The sequence below is a fragment of the Periplaneta americana genome, chromosome 5 (genome assembly GCF_040183065.1).
Source record: "Periplaneta americana isolate PAMFEO1 chromosome 5, P.americana_PAMFEO1_priV1, whole genome shotgun sequence".
NCBI classification, from domain to species: Eukaryota; Metazoa; Arthropoda; class Insecta; order Blattodea; family Blattidae; genus Periplaneta; species Periplaneta americana.
The window spans coordinates 63,767,167-63,784,774 of record NC_091121.1 but is presented as its reverse complement, the minus strand read 5'-3'; the positions used below and the strand labels follow the sequence as shown (position 1 = coordinate 63,784,774).

At 33.8% G+C, this 17,608-nt stretch overlaps 1 protein-coding gene and 1 long non-coding RNA gene across 4 annotated transcripts in view; one reads left to right on the top strand and one right to left on the bottom strand.

Annotated features, from left to right (window-relative positions):
* LOC138699777 (uncharacterized) overlaps positions 1-17,608 on the bottom strand; it is a 111,184-nt gene that overhangs the window by 49,398 nt on the left and 44,178 nt on the right. The window contains exon 2 of the long non-coding RNA XR_011332074.1: positions 16,818-16,917. This is a non-coding gene — a long non-coding RNA (uncharacterized lncRNA). The remainder of the gene's footprint in view (positions 1-16,817; positions 16,918-17,608) is intronic.
* Dab (DAB adaptor protein) overlaps positions 1-17,608 on the top strand; it is a 141,799-nt gene that overhangs the window by 86,026 nt on the left and 38,165 nt on the right. Inside the window, exon 1 of one of the 3 annotated variants that reach the window (XM_069825897.1) lies at positions 14,508-14,703. The exons of the other annotated variants lie outside the window; for them this stretch is intronic. Within the exon in view, the coding sequence (XP_069681998.1) occupies positions 14,667-14,703 (37 nt within the window). The 5' untranslated portion in view covers positions 14,508-14,666. Of the gene's footprint in view, positions 1-14,507; positions 14,704-17,608 lie in introns of those variants that run through there. 3 annotated transcript variants of the gene reach the window in all.

Genomic DNA, 17,608 nt, shown 5'->3' with positions numbered 1-17,608 from the left:
TTGAATATGCGTTTATTCCATTGTTTTGGCCTAATGAAGGGTTCAGAACCAAAGTGGGCCAAGCGCCATTTACTAAAACCGTAGAAAACAAGTTAAAATGAAGTTATTACTATAATTCAATGGAAACATATAACAAGTAATATAAATTATACATATTAAAACTAAATTATATGTCAATCTTCATTAAACTATGGTATTCACTTAACTTTAATCCTTGCTTTCTCCGTTTTTAATAAACGGCGCTTGGCCCACTATGACTCTGAACCTTTCAAATATAACTTAATGCTAAAATTTGGTAAAATATGGATTTATGTGACAAATAAAAACAGTGTCATCGTGTTCAGAAAAGCTAGAAATGTATTTAATTTAAGTTTGTAAAAAGAGACCAAGATAAAAATATGACGTCATAGAAATCCGAGCCCTATTTATCACTATCAGAATCACGGTATCATTCTACTGGACTGAAATTCAGAACGTGAAATCTAAGAGATTCTACAGAGAAAGATAAGAAGAAAAAAGGAAACAAGATAGCACCGTTTAAAGATAACGAGTATGAAACGAACTACATTTTACTTCCTTAAGCTTTCTATTTTAGGACTCTTCATTGAAGTAATTATATTTAACGTTTTTGTCTGCTGATTCATATGCTTCACTCATTGACGGCTGGTGGGTGAGGGGGGTTTTCTCTGTAGCTCCAGCACCATAGTCGTAGCCTCCAAGAAGCAGTTCCGACACAATTCCACTTCACCGAATGCGATGACGTCATTACTCATTCCTCGCTCCCCTCTTACACACACTTCAGTATATTTCCGGTAACCAACTTAAAAAGAAAAAAGTTTACTCTGTATCTGGTTATTTTTACAGCTCTCTGTCAACTATAAAAGCAGTGTGGGGTCTGGTGAAATGGTGCGGATAATACAGAAACAGTCTGCAGTTGTATTCCTAATAAACTTCTTTATGTTCTTCATTTGTCGATATATACGCCTATATAATGTTTAAAGTTTCGCCTGAATTAATTTTTTCTTCCCCTACTGCTACATTATCCACCATATGTAGGCCATGTCTGCAGCTGCCACGAATACCTCATTTCACATTATATCTATGTTTCGGTCACGATTTTTCTCTGAGCTACTTACGAGGGGTCTTCATTGTAAGCTTAGTTAGCCTTGGACCTTCGATATAAACATTAGCAGTTATCGGCAAAAGAGTAAATTGTTTGATAAATAATCATTCCATGTTTGTTGATAAAAAGCTTAGCGACTTCTGTGTTGTAAACTTTTAAATAAATTATGTCAGTTAAAAAATTAAATTTTGACAAAAAAAAAGTTTAAATCAGTAGTCAATTACCTACTTTGAAAGGGTTGTCCGGCAAGGATGTTTATGCGGATATGTCGGATAGGATAAAGGTTGGTAATATTGCGATACTAATAATATTATGATAGTTCTTTTTTAGATTTTTTTTTTTTTACAATTTACTGAGCGAGAGGAAAATCGGTCTTTTGCGTCAACGTATTAAGGAAATGTTCGTGGACACGTTTCTGCACAAAACCGGTCCTTCTCTCGCTCAATTGTAAAAATGTGATGGTTCACCATAACTATGAATTGTAAAGTTGCTGACCATGTCATATCATGTCATGTCAAATGAACGAAAAAAAAAAATGTAAAAAATTCTCAAAAAGCACTATCATAATATTATTAGTATCACAATATTACCAACCTTTACCCTACATTAAGGGACCATTATTCCTTGTACGCCACCATAAAAATTGGATTTCAGAATTTAATAGAGGAAGAACGAAGATAAAGATGAACACCGTGTTGAATGGTTTCTTCCGAGGTTTTCCCCAGCCGTGGGACTGAAGCCGGATGGTCTATGGCGAGTCCTCGACATCACTTCATTTCACCCCTTTGATTTGATTACCTGGTTGGGTTTTTCCGAGGTTTTCCCCAACCAAAAGCAAATGCCGGGTATTCCTTTGACGAATTCTCGGACCTCACCTCATCATTGTAGAAAATTACTAAATTGTAAAACTGTAAAAATTGTAAAATATTGTAAAAATTTGTAAAAATTCTAATTGTAATATTGTAAAATTTTGACTTGTTCCACATTTTAAAGCTTCATTGCTCTTGTAAGATCTATGGAATATAATAAATGAATGAATGAATGAATGAATGAATGAATGAATGAATGAATGAATGAATGAATGAATGAATGAATGAATGAATGAATGAATGAATGAATGAATGAAAGACCTGTTTCTGTGACCGCTCCAGAAAATATCGATACCGTCCATTAAATGATTTTTTTAGGAACTGGACTCAACGTACTCGTATATTAGAGACTTTGAAAATTTCCTATGAACGTGTCTTTCACATCGCACATTATGATTTGGATATGAGAAAATTATGTGCCAAATGGATCTCTAAATGCCTGAACGTTGATCAGAAGTGATTCAAGTCGTTTTGCTGCTGTTTTTAACAGGATTCTATTAACTTTTTTGATCGCATTGTAACTACGGACAGAATATAACAAATCTCTTTTCGTGTATTATAGTAATAGTATTTTACTGTTTCCGAAAATCAGCATTAAAAAAGTTGCTATGAGCGTTGAAGTGTATTAGTGGTATATGAGACCATAAATATATTTATTTTTTATTTGAAAGTTGGTAAGATCTAATTAAGAGTGAGTCAATTTCCAAGAAACAAAAAGCCATTTATACTAGGACCTATATTCCTTTACGGAAGAGGATCTGCATACTGGTAGTGACGGTCTATCTGTCCATTTATCTTTGCGAACAGGGTTAAAATTTGAACTTAATTCCCATCTGAAAGTAGAACCAATTTCTCTTGGGAGATAAGCGTTTCGCTTAATACGAACTTCGCCGTTTCAGTTTATTCTACGTAAATAAATAATCACGTTCCTCGAGGTTTGTCATCACTGTAGACTATATTACTGATTTCAAATAAAGAATCATTAATTTTTTATCAACTTAGGATATTTTACGTGCATTATTCTCCCTATAAATTAACACGTACATGACTATAAAGAAAAAACTCAATCAACAGTTTACAATTATTTATTTATTTATTTATTTATTTATTTATTTATTTATTTATTTATTTATTTATTTATTTATTTATTTATTTATTTATTTAACCTGGTAGAGATAAGGTCGTCAGGCCTTCTCTTCCCCTCTACCAGGGGATTACAACTACAATATTAAGAATACAATTACGATTATAATTACAATTAATATTAAATTTACAAATACAATAAAAATCAAAGTACTAAAAGATTAACTGATTAATAAAGGATAGATAGTTTATTGTAGAAGTTAAGAACAAAGAAAGATTTTTTTTACTTAAGTAAAATTTAAACCTAGAATAAAATATATAGTGGTGAAATTATCGGATATTGAAATATTTTGTGCTAGAATAAGAGAACAAAAAGTCATGTCTGAACGAGTCTCAATTCTGACCAAATACCTAGTAAGTTTGTGTTTGAATTCAATTTTATTTCGAAAGTCCCTGATGCTAGCAGGTAGTGAATTCCAGAGTCTTGGCAGGGCTATTGTGAAATAGGATGAATATGAAGAGGTGCGATGGCATGGTTTTGTTAGTATTGTTTCATGGCAAGAGCATGTGTTCAGATTATGGTGGGAAGAAAGGTAAGTGAAGCGAGACGACAGGTACGAAGGAATAGAAGAGTTCAATATTTCGAAGAGAAGGAGAAGTGTATGTAAATTTATTTTCTTATCTAGCTGTATTTATGCGCTTGACTTAAGGCGCTATGAATATCCCACTCTGCCGACAAACAGCGTGCTTCCAGCCGCCACGCGCGGCCGCACTCACGGATTAATGTCTGTTTGAAGGCTCTGTACTTGTTCAGTATTAGGGATGCTGAAAACATGTATTTTCGTGAAGATCTGGAAATCGATTTTTTTTTTGCAGATACGCCGTAACTTTCTTTTTGTACTAAGTTCATCATCATCATCATCATCATCATCCTTGCATGTATTGGGCCTAGTGGCCCGTTACGGTCTCTTGCCAACGCTTGAACGGTCTGCCCAAGGATCTCTTGCCCACAGGATGGTAATTTAAAATATGGCGTGAAATTCTAGAACGAGGCATTCTGATGACATGTGATCTCCAGTTTTGTTGTATTAAGTTGTAACAATAAAAAAGTAAGAAACCCTACAATTCTAGCAAAATATATTATCATTCCGGAATAAGGCACACAACAATCAGCTTGTTTTAATGTCAACCAACCTCACTCTTATTTTTAATGGAATTCCTAAATACGTTTTATTCGTGTAACACTTGCGAACCATTTGTTAATATTCTTTCAGCATTATTTTATTGACTACAAAAAATTGGAACAGAGCGCTTTTACCACTTAATTTAGCTTAACTAAAATTGAACTTCATAAATTTGGTAAATTTTAATTTGTAAGTACGTCCTGTTATGTTTCAAACAGAAATATTGCGCTTTGCACACGTATATTTACATTAGAACATTTTCGTCTTGTTACGTAAATCTGCAGTGAAACAGTGAGCGGAGAGTGGTTGGAGTAACGGGTATGAAGTATGTAACGAATGTACGCCTGAAAACAGGTTCTGTAGTACACCGCTATTAGAAAAGTGACATGGGAAAGTAACAGCTTTGTGTCGATTCATCGCGTCAGTTTTCGGCAATAAAATCTCGTACCTACCGTAACTTACATATTACATTACAAATGCAATTTATTAACTTACCTTACAATAATTATTGCTGAAACTGTCGATCACTCTCTCTCTCTCTCTCTAATGCAGATTTCACATCGTTTGAAAAGATTTCTAGGTACACACTGGATTTCGTCTCTATCGATAGAATTGAACCCTAAGCACATGGTTCGTTTCATTCAATTTATGAACGACTATCGTCTTATAAAAATTCCATCGCTTTTCAAGCTGATGCCTATATCACAGTCGTCATAGAGTTCTTCCTTAGTTAGAAAGCGATTTAAACGCCTCTTTTATTATGTAAAATGAGCCGTTTTCTGTCATATTTTACTCAATCGTTTAATGTTGAATGACTTGGTTGTTGAACGTCAGTATAAACATAGCACAACACTTTTTATAAGATTTCTTCATAATATACGCATCATAAATGAAGATTTGCTATTCTAATGTGTATTGCATTGCCACTAATCTGAAATGCACTAAATGGAAGTCAGATGTATACTAATAGGCCTACTCTAACTTTGACGTCTCTTAAACCTGTAATATTTGCCCATACTACCAACACAAAACATTCCCACGATCGATACAGGAGAAATATACATATTTATTTTTTCGGCAATCGTGTTCAATCTATAACAATAAAAGACCAACAGTATTTACTTGAGTGAAACATGTTTACTGGCGAACACTCTGTATTTTGCTACAAATTTCTTCTGAATAGCATATCATCTAAATGAAATAGAAGTCTGAGAAGTGCATGCTAGAAAGCGAAAAATTACCGGTATATAAGATTTTAGACCGTGATTAGGTTGTGAAGAATGTATTAGGACCATGAGACGTGTTTGAGATTTAGGTAACAGACGTTTCGGAATTTAAAAGTTCCATCACCAGAGACGTAATTCTCAGGATATGAAGAGTGGCCTACACTGTTGAGTCCGTTATGCGTAGTCCGCATGTTTGAAATACACACGGGCTTTGGACAAAACGATCCCAAAGAAGGAAACTGTAAGCATAACAAGACTGATAATTCCAAAGAATTCTTTAGTTATGCAAAATTGAAAATAGTGACATACAAAAACGTCGAAACAGAAAAACTTACCTAAAATTCCGAAATGGCAGAGAATTACCTACAGTATTAATATTATATATAATTTTTGCAACCAGTGTAGGCACAGATTATACAGAATGTCTCAAAAATAGATCGACAAATTAATTGTGGTGGTAGCTACAGAATAAAGAAATATGCCAGTGAAAACCCCAAAGTTCTATTTCAAATATTTTTCAAGTTTTCGTTCTGTGAATATGTTAAAGCCCAGACCCAATCATGAAAGTTAGACAATCCCTGAAAGGCCGAAAGAAGGGTAAGAGTATGTACTATTTTTTTTTCTTTTCGCTCAAATGATTTCCAATTTTTCATGTTTATTTTATATCTCAAGAACAATTTGAGTTAGAAGATTAAAACATTCTGTTTGTGCCCTGTTATTAATTAAAGAAAATAAATTTAATTCATATATTAATGTAATTTTGAAAGAGTATAATAAAATGCTACATAAAATACAGCTTGTGAAGATATTTCCTTTGACTTATACATGATTGTCACACTTTGAACTACCGGGTACTTACTATCATACGCATGTTGAAATAATTTCATTATATTAATGACATTGTCTACAAAACTATATCATTATTTAAAGAACATAAAAATTAGGAAAAGAAAACTGCAATCACATTAGATATTCAAATAAAAAAAATCATTCAGAGAAGTGGCTTCTGGAAAGGTTCCCAAAATGCTGGCTGCGTTTCCACGTTGGATGGCTATTCCTATTCGTTGCCGTAGATAATTGGTGCAGTGAGGATCTCCAGTAACAGTCACCAAACTTCTACCAATTTCGGAAACCAGGTCTTTTGCTTCTTTACACCAGGAGCCTATTGTTTCAACAGCAAAGACGATGAAGATGTAACCAGCGAATAGGGATTATAAGGAATGGACACTTCGCGTCGGTACCTTTGATGTAGCCGGACTGATTTCAATGAACTTCAAGCCAGCTAAAGCGTGAGATTCTGCTTTCTCCCTAGAATTGGCGCTGACATCACACCAGCTAGCAGTCGACACAGCAGAAATATAACACATATAATTAATATATCTAGGCACATTATGTACTCAAAATAAATTGGATCCATAAAATAATAAATCCGTCATTAACTGTAATGTCTAGACTCTAGAGTTCCTTTATAATGAGAGTTGAGACGTTGACCCCAACAACAATTAAAATATGTAATGATCTGATAGCACTGAAAATGGAAAAACAAAACTCTTACGAGAAGTAAAACCATATACCTATATTATATTACATACAAATATTAAACGAATTCGATACTTAATTTTATAATGTATTATATTATTTTATAATATAATTTATTATATCTGAAATATAAAATATTATTATTACAACTAGTTTGTCACTGAGAAATAAGGAAAAGCTGTTGACTTGAATTTATTTGAAGCAAAGCATTACTGGATTATGTAATAAGGTAGACGATGTTTGGATCCCGTGTCTCAACTCTATTCTCAAATAAATTATTATCTTAGCGTATGCTCGATTACACTAACCTCTAGCGCTTGAAAGTGGAACTATACGCTGGCACACTGAGAAACAAAACACAGGAAAATTCGCTCAGGGTCCATTCTTTATAATCTTTATTCGCTGATGTAACTGTAAACTAGATGTACGTATTTATAAATAAGAATATTCCATAAAATGTTGTTGGTCTATTTTTTTAGATATTCCATATAAATGAGTTAGCACTGTCTATAAAATACCAAATTTAAGGTGACGAAATTAAAATCTCGGCCCGGACCATAAAGTAAACATTTACCAGTTTTATCCATTAAACATTATTATCTGTATCCTATTACTTTTCCTGTACTCAATTTCCCTTCTTTTTGTTCGTTCCCCACATTTCTCTTTTGTGGTTTTTTTTTTCACTCTGTGTGTTTGTTAGTCCAATGTGGCAGTCCCGTTATTGGGAAAGCTGAAAGAGTGTCTTTCTTATTATTATAATTTTTGCTCGACAAGACGACAATAAATTATGGGTAGAAAAGTTCTCGAGATTTTTACACGAATGTCTTTTAAAATCAAACGCTCATTAACATCACCACAATCATCATATCTTAACAACTACCTATTTAAGATTACATCGCCAGGTATTCTGCGCCTTATAAGTCACAAGATAAGTTAGATGACTATGATCGTTTCATCGACTCTTTGATAGTCCCTGATCTTAGCGTCCTCTGGGAAGATAACCAAACTCTAATTTTTGGAGCCTGTGCTGTAATTGATGTCTTAAATTTAGTTGGTATTTTTTAAATTCGTTAACTATACAAAATACCTGAATCTATGTTTACTGTATAGTTTTCTGACGGCCAGATAAATCCAAACAAAAAGTTCAAGCCAAATAAATACCGGTACTTAGAATGATAACATAAAACATATCGGTATGTAACAGGTACAGTATAGAATTTTTTTTTTTTTTGTTTATAACGCTGCAGCATTGCAAATTTGTGTGAAATGAAAACATGTTATCAACAGTGTCAGAGATGAGACAAGATTTTTCCGTTCAAAATACAGAATAAATTCGTTATTGTAGCGTCTTTTAGGACGTTTTGGTCTTCGGCATCCTTCGATGATAGTGTCTTGTCTTCATAACACGTGGTCTTTCCAATTGTTTATACTTAATATATTTCTTAAATGGCTGTTGTGATTAGACCGTCCATATTTAATTCCTGCCTTTTATCTTCGTTCTCTGAAAATACAACTAAACACTAATTTTTGGAGTCTATGATTTATATGCGCTGTAACTGATATCTTACGTTTAGTTGATAATTGTAGCTTTGTTGACTACACGAAGAACCTGAATCTGTATCTTTAATATGCAGTTTTCTGTTGTTCAGATAAATCCAAACAAAATTAACTCCAAATATATATTTAGAATATCAAAACAAAACGTTATCAGTAGTCTATGTAACACATTTATACATTATGACATTTTTTTTTGGTTATAAAGTTGCAGTATAATAAATTGGTTCAAATGAAAATACAGTATATTATCAGCAGTGTCAGAGATTAGACGAAATTTTTCGTCTTGTTCTTGTCAGAACCAGTAACTGATGGGCTCGGGTTCGAGATGTGAATTTTTCTTTACTGTCTTAATATTTCAATCATTTCTTCGTTTGAATTGACGATTCTGGGCTCGAATAAAACGATCCGATATATCTTTATAGAGACATGTAGTTACTTACTTACTTACAAATGGCTTTTAAGGAACCCGAAGGTTCATTGCCGCCCTCACATAAGCCCGCCAGTGGTCCCTATCCTGTGCAAGATTAATCCAGTCTCTATCATCATACCCCACCTCCCTCAAATCCATTTTAATATTATCCTCCCATCTACGTCTGGGCCTCCCTAAAGGTCTTTTTACCTCCGGTCTCCCAACTAACACTCTATATGCATTTCTGGATTCGCCCATACGTGCTACATGCCCTGCCCATCTCAAACGTCTGGATTTAATGTTCCTAATTATGTCAGGTGAAGAATACAATGCATGCAGTTCTGTGTTGTGTAACTTTCTCCATTCTCCTGTAACTTCATCCCGCTTAGCCCCAAATATTTTCCTAAGCACCTTATTCTCAAACACCCTGAACCTATGTTCCTCTCTCAAAGTGAGAGTCCAAGTTTCACAACCATACAGAAGAACCGGTAATATAACTGTTTTATAAATTCTAACTTTCAGATTTTTGGACAGCAGACTGGATGATAAGAGCTTCTCAACCGAATAATAACACGCATTTCCCATATTTATTCTGCGTTTAATTTCCTCCCGAGTGTCATTTATATTTGTTACTGTTGCTCCAAGATATTTGAATTTTTCCACCTCTTCGAAGGATAAATTTCCAATTTTTATATTTCCATTTCGTACAATATTCTGGTCACGAGACATAATCATATACTTTGTCTTTTCGGGATTTACTTCCAAACCGATCGCTCTACTTGCTTCAAGTAAAATTTCCGTGTTTTCCCTAATCGTTTGTGTATTTTCTCCTAACATATTCACGTCATCCGCATAGACAAGAAGCTGATGTAACCCGTTCAATTCCAAACCCTGCCTGTTATCCTGAACTTTCCTAATGGCATATTCTAGAGCGAAGTTAAAAAGTAAAGGTGATAGTGCATCTCCCTGCTTTAGCCCGCAGTGAATTGGAAAAGCATCAGATAGAAACTGACCTATACGGACTCTGCTGTATGTTTCACTGAGACACATTTTAATTAATCGAACTAGTTTCTTGGGAATACCAAATTCAATAAGAATATCATATAATACTTCCCTCTTAACCGAGTCATACGCCTTTTTGAAATCTATGAATAACTGATGTACTGTACCCTTATACTCCCATTTTTTCTCCATTATCTGTCGAATACAAAAAATCTGATCAATAGTCGATCTATTACGCCGAAAACCGCACTGATGATCCCCAATAACTTCATCTACGTACGGAGTTAATCTTCTCAAAAGAATATTGGACAAAATTTTGTACGACGTCAACAAAAGTGATATTCCTCGAAAGTTACCACAGTTGGTTATGTCCCCCTTTTTAAAAATAGGTACAATTATGGACTCCTTCCATTGTTCTGGTACAATTTCCTTTTCCCAAATAGCAAGTACAAGTTTATAAATTTCGCTATATAATGCACTCCCACCCTCTTGTATTAATTCTGCTGGAATTTGATCGATACCTGGAGACTTGTACTTTTTCAGATTTTCTATCGCAATTTCGACTTCTGAAAGCGTGGGTTCGGGTATAAATGGCTCAGCAGTTTGTATTTCAATTTCGTCCCGATCATTTCTATTTGGCCTATGTACATTTAGTAGTTGCGCAAAATAGTTTTTCCATCTGTTTAGGATTGACGGAGAGTCTGCAAGCAAGTCACCATTCTCATCCTTGATCACGTTTACCCTTGGCTGATATCCGTTCTTAAATTCCTTTATACCCTTATATAAATCTCGAATGTTTTTATTCTTACTATTTGTTTCTACCTCATTCAGTTTTTCCTTCAAGTAACCTCTCTTTTTATTCCTAAGTGTACGACTTGCTTCCCGTCTTTCATTGAAATAATTATCTCTCTTCTCCTCAACTGGATCCTGTAAGAATTTCAATTTTGCCTGTTTCCTTCTTTCTACTACCATGCAACAATCTTCATCAAACCACGGTTTCTTTTTCTTAGTTTCATAATAACCTATGCTCTGCTCAGCTGCAATTTTGATACTATCTCTGATATTTTCCCACACGCTATTAACATCTAATTCTTTCTCAACTTCGTCAGAACTTTCTAAAGTGGCAAACCTATTCGAAATTTCGACCTGATAATTTTGCTTAGCTTCCTCATCCTTTAATTTCAAAATATTGAATTTAGTAATATTAACTTGTTGCTCTACTCGCTTGGCTACTGATAATCTTTCTCTTAATTCTCCAATCACCAAATAATGGTCAGAATTACAGTCTGCACCCCTGAAAGTTCGAATATCTACTATACTAGTATGTCTCCGTTTATCTATCAAGATGTGATCTATTTGGTTGTGTGTCAATCCATCTGGAGAAGTCCAAGTATATTTATGTATATCCTTATGGGGGAATGTTGTACTTTTGACAATTAAATTTTTCGATGTGGCAAAGTTGACTAATCTAACTCCATTGTCACTACTAATTGCGTGTAGGCTCTCTTTTCCAATAGTTGGTCTAAAAATATCCTCCCGTCCTACTTTAGCATTGAAATCCCCCAATAAAATTTTCATGTGATATCTAGGGAACTGATCAAAAGTATGTTCCAATTCCTCATAGAAGCTATTCTTTATATGGTCGTCTTTCTCTTCTGTAGGGGCGTGAGCATTTATAACTATGATGTCGCACCATCTACCCTTAAGTACTAAATATGATAACCTGTCACTGATAAATTCGACCTTTTTTACTGCTGATTTTATTCTTTTATGAACAAAGAATCCTGTTCCTAATTGGTGATTATTGTTTCCTTCCCCATAATACAACAAGTAATCTCCTATTTGTGATATGCCATTCCCATCTAACCTAACCTCTTGTACTCCTACGAAGTCTATTCTATATCTAGCTAGTTCTTTTGCTACTAATGTTACCCCTCCTGTTCTATACAGACTAGTTACGTTCCAAGTGCCAAATCTCAAAACCTTATTCCTTTGCTGTGGTCGTGCCAGAGAATCAGTCCTATTCCGAGGCTTATTATAGGGATACGTAACAAGCTGTTTTTTTACGGTGATGGGTTGTTAGCCCTTCGCCCAACCCCCAAGCTGGAGGACCACCCCTTATCGGCTGTCCACGACTGCTTATTCAATATATTCGCAGCTACCCTCCATATCTGGAGGCCGTCTCCTCTATCCGCAACCTGAGGACGCGCCATGCCGTGGTGATAGGGACCCACAATACATGAGAGACATGTAGTATGAAAATAAAAACTATCATCTCAGATATGACAGTGGCTATAGATGCTTTTTTTTGCGATGATTTGCTAGGTAAACAATGCACGATACAGTCAATATCGCGATAAATAAAACGACACAAATATATCAATCTATTGCCACTGGTAGGATTTATTTCAAAGAGTGTTATTTAGATTTATACGCACATTAAGTGTGGTGTTAAACATAATCAGTAATCACCATTGAAATAACATGCGTTAAAATATACCACTCATTTCTTCAATATGGTAAATTTAACACCACAAAAAAAGTCGTAGACAATTTAAAAATTATTTTTAATTTACAATTATTCGTAGGTACGTTCTGAACATTCTAAAGTAGTGAAATTGTTATATTACTTTAAATGCCGCACTGATGATAGGTTTTCAAATTAAATTTGTCATAATTTTATATCGAAAACTTCACATACGTAGGCTACTTAATTTATTAAAAGTTAAAGAGACGTACAGTTATAGAATTGTAAGGACATTACGGGACACTAGAACTTGGTTTTGAAATTTTAAAAATTTTAATCCGATTTCTTTCATTTTCTAACAGTTCGTTAGATGCATCAAGAATAAGGTGTGTGCAAATTTTCGGCTCAGACTAATAGTTTCGACGTTTATTTTATTTTAATCATGTTAATTAGCTATTTTATAAAAAATGTTCCATGCGCATTGCATTTAAGTACAACAAGTTCATATTTTTTCCGTGCGAACTCTGATTCACGAGACTAGTTTAAGCATAATACATTTTTTAAAAAAGAAGTTTAGTTATTCACATTCTTATAAACGCAATAATTTTTTTAGCTCCTGATTTTCAAGATACATTTCTCAACGTTAGATCTCATGTAATAGGATAAAGATTGGTAATATTGTGATAGTTCTTTTGAGAATTTATTACAATTTTACTGAATGAGTAGAGGACCGGTTTTGTGCAGCAACTTGTCCACGAACATTCCCTTAACACGCTGACGCAAAAAAACGATCTCACTCTCGCTCAGTAAAACTGTAATAAATTCTCAAAAAGAACTATCACAGGTTGCTAATATTGTGATACGAGTAATCGTATCACAATATTAGCAACCTTTACCCTATATGCATGGACAAGTACGAATATTTTCATTGAATTTAGTAAATACTGCATGCGCATTGAGTATTTTGAACATCATAAATGCAGTTTCGAGAAAAAGGTAAATTTGTGAAAAGCTATTCAATACTGATATATATGCAGCAGACCTATATAGAAATCGCTGTTGTGCCTCAAAGAAGACATAGGGGGAAAAAAACTTCATACTATCAACTTCCTAAGTGCCCGAGTAATATTTTCATACAAACAAATATTATTTTTTTTACCATTTTTTGCAAAAAATCAGTCTAGTGTCCCTTAATTAATACACTTCACCGTCAAATATTCATTATCACACGCACAAACCCACAAAACATCAATATGTTGACGTAAAAAAAACGATCTCCCTCTCGCTCAGTAAAAGTGTAATAAATTCTCAAAAAGAACTATCACAATATTACTCGTATCACAATATTAGCAACCTTTACCCTATATGCATGGACAAGTACGAATATTTTCATTGAATTTAGTAAATACTGCATGCGCATGGAGTATTTTGAACATCATAAATCCAGTTTCGAGAAAAAGATGAATTTGTGAAAAGATATCCAATACTGATTTATGCAGCAGACCTTTATAGAAATCGCTGTTGTGCCTCAAAGAAGACGTAGGGGGGGGGGGGAAACCTCATATTATCAACTTCCTAAGTGCCCGAGTAACATTTTCATACAAAAAAAATATTTTTTTTACCATTTTTTGCAAAAAATCAGTCTAGTGTCCCTTAATTAATACACTTCACCATCAAATATACATTATCACACGCACAAACCCACAAAACAATATGTTATCAAATGAAACTGTATCAACTAGGCCTATAGATCATTGTTTCACTGTAATAATATTCATTATGATTTATAGAATTACGGAGCCTGACAGTCAGAGATACACAAGCAATGTTTTACAGATGGCACAGCATTAACTTAAGTTGCAGTGGTATTACTCAACAACTAACAACATTTGCACTAGACACAACAATCCCTCTATGGCGGGAGCAGCACAACCTAACACTAACATTGTTGCTGCCATCTTGCAGAGGAGTATTGATCAGTCTCCACTGGGCATGGCACGACTCACCCCTCCCACAGATGTGGATCAATGAAATGTATATAACCCTTCCTGAAGGCAGAAATCAATGCAGAGTGGAGAGTATGTAACAGAGTGTTGGCTGGCTGGTCATCTCAACAAAATAAATAATTCCATATTGAGAAGCTTGCTGTTTGTGACGGAATTATGCTCAAAGTGTAGTGTGTGCCCGTGTGTGATAAACCCTGCCTCATGCAAACCCTGCGCAAGAAAACCAGTCCCTGTAAATGTGAGTACAGCACACCCACCTTCAACACATACCAGTTTTTAAAATGAACACAAGTAAAATTGTTAATTGCATATGCTACAATAGTGTTCGGTGAATTGTAATAGGGGGGAATTATCTGTTGTATGGCGTTCAAAGTACAGGAGGGCGTTTAGGTTAGTCTTGATAGTGACCCTTCACAATAAGCCTTTCAGCAAAATGTGGATGTGAAACAAGCACGGGGAGATACTGTTCAGTCACATGGATAGTGCTTTATTGCTTCATGCTGTTTGGCTTGCGTCACTTAGGATTTGGGTTACTAAAAATGAAAGTAGATCATTCCAAAGCGTCTTACTGTAATTTAAAATGTAAAATCATGAAGTTGTGACAAAAATATAGTCCACACGTCTTTATGTTCAAAGTTATAAGGTTCTGCTACGTTTTCTTCATGTTCACAATGGTTAGCGTTTAATCAAGAATTTTCTTTCTCTATTTCTTTTGTAAGCACAGAAAAAATAAGAAATTAACCTGGCTTTAAGGTGGGATGACATTTTTATCCAGTTATCAAAAATCACTTATTTATTTTCATCGACTTATTTTACGTAAATTATATATAGAATAATCCGTAATGAAGTATAGTACAAGTCACTTTATTTTGGATAAATATGAATTTCTGTACCACTCATCTCCAAATTCATCATATCATCATCGTCATCGTCGTCATCATCATCACCTCCAAATTAATAATTGTAATTCATTAGTTTCTTTTCTCTTAAAAATTCCGATAACAAAGTAATTAAGCGCATCATCCTATGTCATTGACCTCAAGTCTAAATAGAGACAATAAATTGTGATTCACCAAAATCATAAATGATTCAGAACACATGAGGTTCAGCAATATAGTAATATTTAAAACACAAGTAGAGAAAATATGATTGATTTTTACTATATTTTCATTCATACTACAAGTACAAACTATTTGAAATTCATTATTTTTATGTAAACGAAGAAGACCACTGCTCTATTGCAGTTTTAATGACATCTGACTACAGAGTTCGATTTCGAAAAGGAAAGTGACTACTTATATGGACTGAAAATATGTTCCATGTCTTGGAATTCTCTTAGAGACTGTTTGTTTATAATTCGAATAATTACTTTTTAATTTTATTTTGTTATAAATGATTTTATTTACTTTTCTGAATGAAACATTATTAATTAAAGTTCTGGATGAACATTCTTGATTGCAACATGACTGCCATGGTAGGCCTAATTATTGGTATGAATGGTATGATTGCTATATGATTAGAAAGTTCTACTGTTAATAGCCTACCCAAATAGGACGGTCCATTTCTATACATTTACTGTTGGCGTTATGCAAAAGTGATCCAATAGCTATAGAAGCACAAGTTTTATGTGATTTGAATATAACATTACCAAAACTTAACACGAAGTTGTTAAAAATTTATTTTATGGTTTTCCTTATTTCGTAAAGAAACACGTTTGAAAAATGGCCGTCATACACAACGAAGTTTTGCCTGTACCAATGCTACTTCAAATCATATTCCATAGTTCTGGCATTTTTAAATATCTCACAGTGAATGAAATTTGCATAACTGTCACGAAAGTATTACTTTTTATTGAAATTTCAAAATTCGAATGTGACAGCGATGTAAGACTTTAATGTTTGATTTATAACCCTCATGAACTGTCTAATGCGTGTTATTTAATAGACTCTAATGATTAATATTATCATTAATAAGATTGGAAATAGCTAAATATACTTCAGTTGTTATTGATAACATTTAATTGTACTACAACGAAAGAATTTGATTTATATTATGAAAGTAGTTTTATTGTAGTCTAATGTTAATTTTTCTCACGTGACCATGATATACGTTATGTAGAGGTACAAGCAATAAAAACAGAACTCCATGAATTTTTAACTGCGCTCTGAATGAAGATGAGTGATTATCACAAATATTATCGCTTTATACATTTCAGAATTTAACTGAATGATGAAAAAAGAGCAAAATACCTAGATCAAACCGTTAGGTAGCTGAGAATTTTACTATTTTCAATACACTGCAACGCTGTCTCCACTGCATTTTAATAATTTTATATAAAGTAGGCCTACTCACCACTGATCATATTCCTTTCTCATGGTGACGTAGGAAAGGTTGTTTCGTGCCCGGCCATGTTGTCCTATTCAAATTGTGTGAGGTGTTAACACATTCATATCTGAAATGCAACATTAACAACTGATACCAATGTTTATGTTTTAAATATTAAATTCTGACCTCTAACCAAGAAATTAGCCATTCAACTGTCTTTCAAGTCTCTTGTGCGCAATACATAACTAGGCCTATCCTTAGATTACTTCGTAATATTTAGGTAAACACATTCTTATAAACAGTCAAAGAATAAAACACATAAACTACATACATAAAATGAAGCACACATATTAATCATCAGACTGTTTATTATTCTGCATTAAAATAATTTTATAATCTTAGATGCTGGTATAACAATTAATTATTCATTCGAAGTTTCGGTTAGGCCTAAAAACATCAACTGCACCCCAAGTTATCACGGTTACCAGACGTCCTGGATTTTAATGATGTGTCCTGTGTTCTGATTTGTGTTACATTTGTCCCGGAATGACAAGAAAATTGGAAAAAAATAAAATAAAATTTTTTTGCTCACTTCTATAAAATTATTTTTAAAATTCCTTATTCATTTTTTCAAGACCCTGCCCAACCCATGTTCAACATTGTCGTTAATGTCATCTGACGCCTTCTATCGGGTTGCATACTTTAATATGCAGATCTATTACTCTCTTTGGAAATTGATTTATTATTTATAGGATTTAAACACTGTATCATGCATTTCTTTCTGTATAGATCAGACTGTAATATGACAATATATTTCC